The sequence below is a fragment of the Cetorhinus maximus genome, chromosome 1 (genome assembly GCF_964194155.1).
Source record: "Cetorhinus maximus chromosome 1, sCetMax3.hap1.1, whole genome shotgun sequence".
NCBI lineage: Eukaryota > Metazoa > Chordata > Chondrichthyes > Lamniformes > Cetorhinidae > Cetorhinus > Cetorhinus maximus.
Window position 1 is genome coordinate 201,906,522 of NC_135879.1, and position 9,875 is coordinate 201,916,396.

The 9,875-nt window shown below is 39.9% G+C and overlaps 1 protein-coding gene across 2 annotated transcripts in view; it reads left to right on the forward strand.

Annotated features, from left to right (window-relative positions):
- The window catches only part of ccbe1 (collagen and calcium binding EGF domains 1), a 399,260-nt gene extending 389,852 nt beyond the window's left edge, over nucleotides 1-9,408 (forward strand). For both annotated transcript variants that reach the window (XM_078551856.1, XM_078551864.1), the window contains exons 10-11: nucleotides 572-607; nucleotides 1,892-9,408. In XM_078551856.1, the coding sequence (XP_078407982.1) occupies nucleotides 572-607; nucleotides 1,892-2,059 (204 nt within the window). In that variant the 3' untranslated portion in view covers nucleotides 2,060-9,408. The remainder of the gene's footprint in view (nucleotides 1-571; nucleotides 608-1,891) is intronic.
- The last annotated feature ends 467 nt before the right edge of the window (nucleotides 9,409-9,875 follow it).

Here is a 9,875-nt window from a genome sequence, read left to right on the forward strand (position 1 = left end):
TTTGATCTGCTTGAAGGGCGAGCGAGGTGAAGCTGTCCTGCTCCCCTTGACCCACAAGCAGTGCTGCAAAAGCAATTACCCCCTGGATCTAGCATCTCCCACCTCCTTTTAGCCGTTGGGCCTCAGTGCACTGGGAAACCCAGGCCACAGCTGTTAAATTCAAAAACCTCTCAAAATCTGAGGAATGGTACCTCATTTCAATATTCAACAGAACATGTTACACACCTGGCCCTAAATCTGCCAATTTAAATCAGAAGCAGAAGAACTCACAGTGAGTTGAGGTTGAGTTTCACAATTGACCCAAAATCAGACAAACTCTTCCCCCCACCCCAATACTGTGTGAGCTCATGCACATGGGGTAGCCACTTTGGGGAGATGGTGGGGAGCTCCTGACACTCCTGGAACGGTGCTCCAAACTATTCTACTGCTTGCGGGAGTGGAGGGTTGGAAAGAACTGAATAGATCTTAATTCTGATGTTCTGTAACCCTTTCTTTCCATTTAATAATATTACAATTTTTTGGATGTTGGAAAAGCAGAGACAGTAATAATCATTGTCCTGTCCCACAACAGGGTGAGAGAGGTGCTCCAGGACCAAGGGGATCCCCTGTAAGTAAAACATATTTCATTTGCATGGATCTGCACAACTTAAAAAAGGGCACACATTAAAAGGACATGACAGGCATAATTTAAAAAGTTTCTCGTAAAATTGTGCAATGTTTTAGTAATATATATAATTATAGAAGGTCAAAAGGAGTGCAGAGTTTAATGTTTCCACATGCCAGAGGCGGGGGCGTATGCTCAGAGGAGATGGGTCTACAAATATGTAGCCCCAATTCTGACAGGAACCCTGTACAAGCTTGATTTGTTGCCTAAAGCAGAAGAGCATTGAACTTGCCCATCATGTATTTAGAATACTTCATTTTTACAAAAATACAAGTATATGACCCTGCATTTTAATCAGTGCAATCAAAATGCTTCTCAGTTTCTATTTGTAGTTATGAGAGCCAACTTATAGGGAGCACACTCCTTTTGTATTAGAGTGGGTATGTTTTTTCTGTGCATTGACTGTATTCGGTGCAATGATAACAGACAGGAATATAGGTAAGTGTACTAGCTTAGTTTTTCCTTGACAGTTCAATCACCATCAGCATTGTGGGGAGGTGAGATTCCTGCTCCCAAAGGCAAAAAGCACCAACTCTGCCCAAGTTACTGGAATATGCTTCATTTGTATAATCAGGTTGAGCCCTCATGACCATTGGATATGGCTTTCATAAAGGGCCTCAAAAAGAATGCAGCAGATAGATGGAAAGAAATGATCATATCCTGAAGTACTACTATTCATTTCATGGCCACTCAATGTGCAATATATTATATTAGTCAAAAACGTTTCATGGTTAACCCCAACTCCCCACTTTTGGGCAAGGAAAGAGGAACCAGCAACACTTTCCAGGAATGCACTGCATTAAGTATGTCCACCATTTTCAACCATTTCTCCCTTGTGTTTACGTGCTTTAACAACTTTCCATCAATATCCATGAGGCAACACAGTGGCATTTATGTTACCATCCTTCACTTGCAACTTTTCTTTCATTCATTCTCAGGGTATGTCTGTTACTAGCACGGCCAACATTTACTGAAAATCCCAAGTGTTCCTTTACTCCATAACAGTAAGCTGAGTCATGGATGCCAAGAAAATTAACCCAAGCCTTAAGTGACAAAAAGTAAAAGAAACTCAAAATTGTTACAGATTGAATGTCCTTTTGTCATTCCTCATGCTTTCTTGTGTTATTAGAAATAGTAAAGCAAAACAGTTCTACCAATTATTCTACAGGTATTTGCAAAACAGCAGACTCACAAATTCAGAACTAATTTTGAAACTGTTGATTGCAGGGTCCACCGGGCTCCTTTGACTTTTTACTTCTGATGTTGGCAGACATTAGAAATGACATTGCAGAGCTTCAACTGAAGGTTTTCAGCCGTGGAAATCGGGCCACTGGGGATGGGCCCCAGAGCCATGAAATTCCTGACTGGGGATCTGGAGAAGACTACAGACATTAAGATCGATTGTCGGAACTCGCAAAGCGAATGTCAGCAGGGAAGTGAAATGGCTTTCAAGACTGCACTGCAAATCTTTTCTATTGGGACTAGGTTGAAGAGATTGAACCAGTGAGGATGTATTAAATTTTGCACTGCTGTTGTAGAATTTTATTCCATTATCAGTATCGAAAAAATACTTTTATCAAATGTAATAATTGAAATAAGTTCTCGAGTGTTAAGATGATTCCATAAATACCAGTTCAGAATGGTGAATTTTGAGCAAGTGACTTTTCACATGAGTGTTGCATTTAACAGATTATATCTGTGGGAGATGAATTGTATGCATTCTTCCTTAACATGAGCAGCATCTTTGTTCTGTAACAAACAATACCTAAAAGCATAACACAAAGACACAGGATGAAAAAAACATTTTCTGTTTTATGCAGGACTTCTACATTTAGGAATTGTTTCATTTTTAATCCTTATAAATAGGTAATGATACTAGATTTTTCACAAGATCAGAAATTACAAGAAAGGTTGAGATAAAAGACATCTTTCTGTCCATTTAATTTCATCCTCCTATGAAATTAATCCTACTGCCTTCCAATCTAATACTTAGCTGTTTCTTCAGTGAGTCCAGTTTCACGACCTCAACTGTCATTTATGACAACTAACGTCAGCGGATGATTACTACTTTGGTAAAGAAATAGTTCCTAATGCCCATTTTAAACTTGCTCTTCACAACCTTGAACTTATTCCTTCTTGTCCTGCTATCCTAACGTATCCTGCTGTCTTAGTGTAGCAGTATTTTTCTGCTTTTATTCTCTATCATAATAAGTACATTTCTATTAAGTCCTCTGTATTACAAACTTACCTAGTTATAGAAGAGCTAAAATTTATCTAGTTGTTCTTCATAACACATCCATCTATCACTAGCAACCAATTTTATTGGTTTCCTTTGCATCACTTATAAAGGTCCGGAAACCCTCTTTGTATCACAAAGATCAGGACTGCATGCAGCATTGCAGCTGCAGCCTTACCAGAGCCATGAAGAATTTCATCATGACTTCTTAACTCAACTGGCATGATAGCATCCTGTGTCTTTGTTATGTTATGCTTTTAGGTATTGCTGAAGTGGTGAATCAATCAGCTTTCAGATATACACTTTTACTCCAACATGTAAAACTTTGTATTTATATTGAATTTTATTTTCTATTGATCAGTACAAACCTGTTGGGTTCTCTTTGTAAAACCTTAGCTGCCTATCTGAGTCCCTAGGTTAATGTAATTTGCAAAGTTTGCATTAAGGTTGCAAATCCAGACCATGTATGCAAATCAGGAGCAAGTGAGGTACTAATGCATAATCTGGGGCACCACGTTAAATACTTACTGCCATCTTGATTAAACCCCCCTTCCAAGTACCCTCTGCTTCCTCCCCATTAGCCTTTTATAGGGCTACATCTATAACTTACCATTGTTAATCAATGATTTTATTTTTTAATGAGGCCTGTCATGGGAACCTAATGCAAGGCATTTTGGAAATCTAAATGCAATATGTTGTATGACCTTAATTTGCTAATATGGAATAGCTTCTCCTCAAAAGCAAAACATTATTTTGGCAGGATCTACCCCTTCTGTATCTTTATTGGCTATAACTTATTAGGTTTTTATCTCAAACAGATGTTTAGCCATTCCATTTATGATCATTAATCTTATTGGTTGTGGTCAGTTTAATGAGTATGTAGTTGCAAGGTATGATTGTTGCAGATGGGAATTATTTTCGTCTGATTCCAGTCTATCTGGGTCATCTGTATTAATTTACTTCCTCAGCATAACCAACAGCAATTCACATATCTTCTCAATGTCTATTTTAATCTGCTGATGTTTAGTCCAGGAAATGTGAGTTCAATTCACACCATAGCAGTTTGAGAATTTGAATTAAAAATTGAAAGTGCTGGAAAAACTCAGCATGCCTGGCAGCATCTGTGGAGAGAGAAACAGAGTTAATGTTTCAGTTCTTCGGAAACACTAAACCCAGTCCAGGACTGTGCCAGGCCTACCCAGTGAGAATCTGAATCAGGGCCAGAAGCTGCCCGGGAAGCCATTTCTTGTGCAGCCAGGAGGAACAGGAGCTGACCCCATGGAGTTACCTACCCTTAATGATTTAGGATGCTTCCCAGATGATTTCCAGCCATAAACAGTGGGACGTTAACTGGCAGCATTAAAAAGAGACCTGGGAGTTAAAATACCCGGGACCTTATTCTGGCTGCAGTGGCTGGGTTTTGAAATTTAAAATTAATTCCTTGAGAATGGAGCCCAGTTAAAATCAGGAATTATGTTTTGCACTGGTTACAGCAATAAATATTGAGTAATGTGGCTGTTGGTTAGCTCAGTTGGCTAGACAGCTGGCTTGCAGTGTAGAGTGATGCCAACAGCATGGGTTCAATTCCTGTACCAACTGAGGTTATCCATGAAGGCCTTGCCTTCTCAACCTCATCCCTCACCTGAGGTGTGGTGACCCTCAGGTTAAACTCACCACCAGTCATCTCTCTCTGTTGAGTCCTCTGGGACTACAGTAAATTTCATTTCAAATATTGAATCTTTATAGGTCAAGCAAACTCTTTGAAAAATTTAGTCTAGCATTGTGTACCAATGTTTCAGTTCGATGCCACTTTGCTAATGCCTAGTAAGCTGAACAAGCCAACAGGTGAGTTTACAACAATGGGATTTTAGATTTTAGATAATTGGATTTCAGACTGTGCAAAAAAGTCACAATTGACTCGGCAGTGACGAATTTGGAATATCAAGTCGGGAAGGGTCTGCAAAAGATTTTGTAATAATAGTTTGCAGACAGTTAGAATCATATAATTTCTCATTCTAGCAGATTTACTGACAGGGCAGGAAAATAAGTATGCATGTGAAGCATGAAAGATTAAGATGGGAGACAAGAGGAGCACTAACTGAGGGAGCATGTGTTGCGAATATTGAGGCCAACACCAGTACTGGAAAAAAGACTGATAATGGTTCAGCAGCCTACTATATTTCAAAAAGCCAAGTGGTGAAGGATAGAACTGGAGCCCATCTTTATACACATTTATAAGCATTTATTTACAGAGGTAGATGTTAGAAACATGCGCCTCCTCAACCAACAACCACAATTTCAGTCTGTTCCTTTGGATAGGGACAGAAGCGAATGCCTACCTCCTACATACAATTAAACACAATTAACATATAATTGACAATGTCTATTTACCTCAATAGAAAAGTGCACCAGTCATAGTGTAAAACAGGTGACCTGGCGTTGACCAATTCAATCCCTATACATCTGAATAATCTGTTCATCAACATGGACAGTTTGATAATAGTTCTGACTATGAAGGAATACCACTACCAACTGAAATATGATGAAGAAATATTAACAGTTCACCTTTGTTGAATTGTCTATGAAAATATTCCAGCTACTTTTACTACATACCATTGCATTGATTTGACAGTTTTAATCTTCTGGGTGCCCTGCACTGTAGGTGTTGACCCTTCTCTTAGCTTTCACAACAAAAGTGATGATCTGAACAGCCTATCAGAAGTAATAAGAGACCACTGCACCTCGTACAAAACAATCATTTTTAATTTTAAAATCCAGATATAGATATGTCCAAGGTAATCTTATGTTCAATGTAATCTATTGGATCTTCTTTCAGTTTTTAATGTCAGTGTAGAAAAAAAAGTTGACAAAGACCATTTACTTAATAATTGAAGAAACTTCACCAGCATCCTGGTGAGTAGAGTTCTCCACCTATACTAAGGTAGAGGTAAATTGAGGGTAAATTTTGCCAAGTAGGATCTCGCACACTGCCATATTAGAAGATCACAGCGCAATTTAATTTTCCGATGTACGGATCCTGGCAATATTTAGCCTTTAGTCTGCATGTGCGGAACTTAACAATGGCTTGAGATGGATATGAACAGGGTAGCAAAGCCCAGTGCTTCCCACTTGCATTACTCTCAAAGCAGCTATTAATGTCAAATGGGGAACTGCAGTATTGCTATAGAAATATTGCTGACAAGTCTGGAAGAAGGGTTGGCTTCCTCGATATTCCACTATTACTGAAACAGAAGGGAAACATCAGCTGTGTATGGATGTAGATTATTCTGTTGTTTACAGAACTGTGTACAGAAGCGATTCATCAATGTTAGCAGTGACATTTTCAGCATTTTTTGCCAAAGCTAAAAATGCTTAATGGATATATTAGTTATTCTTTACACAAACATGTTAGGCAAGTAAACTTAACTCCTGGCATTTCAAATATTATGGGTATTTCAATCAAAAACTGGCAATGTCTTGTCCCTAGCCAGAAAGAATTGTAGAATGTTACGGCCACATGAGGAGGGGTAAAAATGATTCCCCTATCGTCCCTCTCCAAGTTTGGCTGTGACATTTTTTTTTTGAATTTGTAAGGATTTACTCACTGTCTGTGCTTAACCATTTATGTGCTGATTGCAAAGAAACTAGTCTGGCAGGCATTCTTCAGTTCAAAACAAAAAGGGTTTAGTTTTTACTTAGTTAAAAACCCACCCAGGCAAAGATATAAAAAAATTTTAAGAAGGTAAACCTGTGTCTTGACCTTCGCAACCCAGATGCGCACGCACACACACACACACACACGCATACACACACGCACACACACACACAAGCTTACAAAATTTACAAGTTATAGTATGAATAGCTACTTTCTTAGCCAAATTAAAGTTCATGCTGAAAGGTAAAAAAAAAAATTGAGAGTTCACTATTTATGAGTCCTTGGCTACCATAGATTTTTCTCCACAGTGGTCTTGAGATTCCCGGAGTTGTAAAATTGTAATTGCCAGAGACAATTTCCTTCTAAAACATAATCTGTTTTTTCCAGAAGTTGATGATTTTTGCACCTCATCCTTTTGGTGAAAATTTCTCTATCTCTATGTGGATTTTAAAACTGTAAGAGATAGAGTCTTAATCTTGGGAGAGCAGAGAAGGGAGCTTGTTACTGCTTCATTGGCAGCTTTTCCAGACTACTGCTTTAGCAGCTTGCATGCTATATTTAAAAGAGATTTCAAAAATGATTACTCCAGTCACACAATCTCTCCCCCCATGTTGATTTCAGAAGATATTCGTTTAGCTGGTGTCTGAACCATCATCATTGTGACAGAAATAATATATAATTATTGCAAACATTGCAGTGGCCTTGTTTGACTGATCACCAGAGCTGGGGCGTTAATGACTTCCAACTACCAGGGCTGCTCACCACTCCCAATAGTTACGTATGTTTCATTTTTTTGTAGTAGGTACATTCCATGCTTTGTGGTGATTGCAGGTGGCTAGCACAGGTTGAATGTGTGAGCCTGGAGTGCATGGTAGAGAATTAACAGCTTACACCATATATTTAAGTTTTTTTTAAAAGGAGTGTGTTTTATTCACTGCAAACTGGCACTCAGTGATTGCATAGGAGATGGACAATATTTATCCTCTCAAAAATAAAACAAAGTTTGATTCCGTTGTCGTGCTTCCTTTGTGCTTCCTTAATTTAAGGAGTGACAAAGGGAAATTATTACATTGCCCTTCTTCCCAGTTAATAAGCAAAATAAGACAGTGAGCAGCTTGAAATGAGAGAAAGGCAGAACGGAAGTGGATTTGTATGCCTGCTGTTATCTTACTGCTTTGTTGACAGGAATTCCTGAATTGGTGGTTAAAAATTGCTGACGTTGTACTTGGAACAACTGTATGTTTGGATTGAATGAATATATCCTGATGGCCCAGTTGATAATTTAATTAACTGAAATGAACAGAGCCATGCAATCCAAGAAGGTCTCAACCCTAGACTGGAGCTGAATTGGCTGAACTTTCCTGAATCCATTCAAATCTAAGAAACTGGAAAAGAATAGCATCATCAAAAAGAAGCCCTTCACACTGCTTGCCTTAAAATTTCAGACGTTGAAGGAGAATGGTGCCAGTGCCCAATCTCGTGGGGCACTGGCACCAGTATTGGAACAGGAGGGATCTGTACCGTTGGGACGGTCTCCACCTGAACCGATTTGGGACCAATGTTCTAGCGAAAAGGGTAAATAGGGTGGTCAACAGGACTTTAAACTAGAAAGTTGGGGGGGGGGGGTGGTGGTGGAGGGAAGGGTAAAACTCCAAGAAGTATGACTAATGGGAAACAAAGCAGCAGGTTAGCATGTGGGGGGGTGGATTCAACTTCATGGAAAATTATGAAAAAACTGAAAAGAAAGGAGAGCCCACAAGAGGCTACTAAAGTCCCCAGAACACAAAATAGGACAGAGTGTTTGGAAAGGGCTAGGAATCTAACTTCAAGCACATCAGATAAAGGGACGACTGTGAAAGGGGATGGGAAATACAGGGTTGAAGGTGTTGTATCTGAATGCACGCAGTATACGAAATAAGGTAAATGAGCTTGTGGCGCAGATTGAAATTGGCAGGTATGATGTGGTGGGCATCACGGAGACATGGCTGCAAGGGGATCAGGACTGGGACTAAATATTCAAGGATATACATCCTATCGAAAAGATAGGCAGGTTGGCAGAGGGGGTGGGGTTGCTTTGTTAGTAAGAAATGAAACTAAATCAATAGCAAGAAATGACATAGGGTCAGATGATGTAGAATCTGTGTGGGTAGAGTTGAGGAACCGCAAAGGTAAAAAAAACCATAATGGGAGTTATGTACAGGCCTCCGAACAGTAGTCAGGATGTGGGGCACAAGATACACCAGGAGATAGAAAAGGCGTGTAAGAAAGGCAAGGATACAGTGATCATGGGGGATTTCAATATGCAGGTAGGCTGGGAAAATGAAGTTGGTAGTGGATCCCAAGAAAAGGAATTTGTGGAATGTCTACGAGATGGCTTTTTGGAGCAGCTTGTGGTGGAACCCACTAGGGAACAGGCAATTCTAGATTTATTGATGTGTAATGAGGCAGATTTGATAAGGGAGCTTAAGATGAAGGAACCCTTAGGAGGAAGTGACCATAATATGATAGAATTTACCCTGCAATTTGAGAGGAAAAAGCTGGAATCAGATGTAACAGTATTACAGTTGAATAAAGGCAACTACAGAGGCATGAGGGAGGAGCTGGCCAGAATTGACTGGGAGATGAGCCTAGCAGGAAAGACAGTGGAACAGCAATGGCAGGAGTTTCTGGGAGTAATTTGGGAGACACAGCAAAAATTCATCCCTAGGAAGAAGAAGCATACCAAAGGGAGGACGAGGCAACCATGGCTGACAAGGGAAGTCAGGGACAGCATAAAAGCTAAAGAGAAAGCGTACAATGCGGCGAAGAGCAGTGGGAAACCAGGGGATTGGGATCTTTGTAGACCAACAGAGGACTGCTAAAAAAGAAATAAGGAGGGAGAAGATTAAATATGAGGGTAAACTAGCCAATAATATAAAAGAAGATTGCAAGAGTTTTTTTAGATATATAAAGGGTAAGAGAGAGGCAAAAGTGGACATTGGGCCGCTGGAAAATGACGCTGGAGAAGTAGTAGTGGGGAACAAAGAAATGGCAGAGGAACTGAATAGGTACTTTGCATCAGTCTTCACGATGGAAGACATGAGTAACATCCCTAAAGTTCAAGAGAGTCGGAGGGCAGAGGTGAGTATGGTGGCCATTACCAAGGAGAAGGTGCTAGGAAAACTGAAAGGTCTGAAGGTGGATAAATCACCTGGACCAGATGGATTACACTCCAGAGTTCTGAAGGAGATAGCTGAAGAGATAGTGGAGGTGTTTTTCAGGAATCATTCGAGTCAGGGAGGGTCCCAGAGGACTGGAAAATCGCTAATGTAACCCCCCTT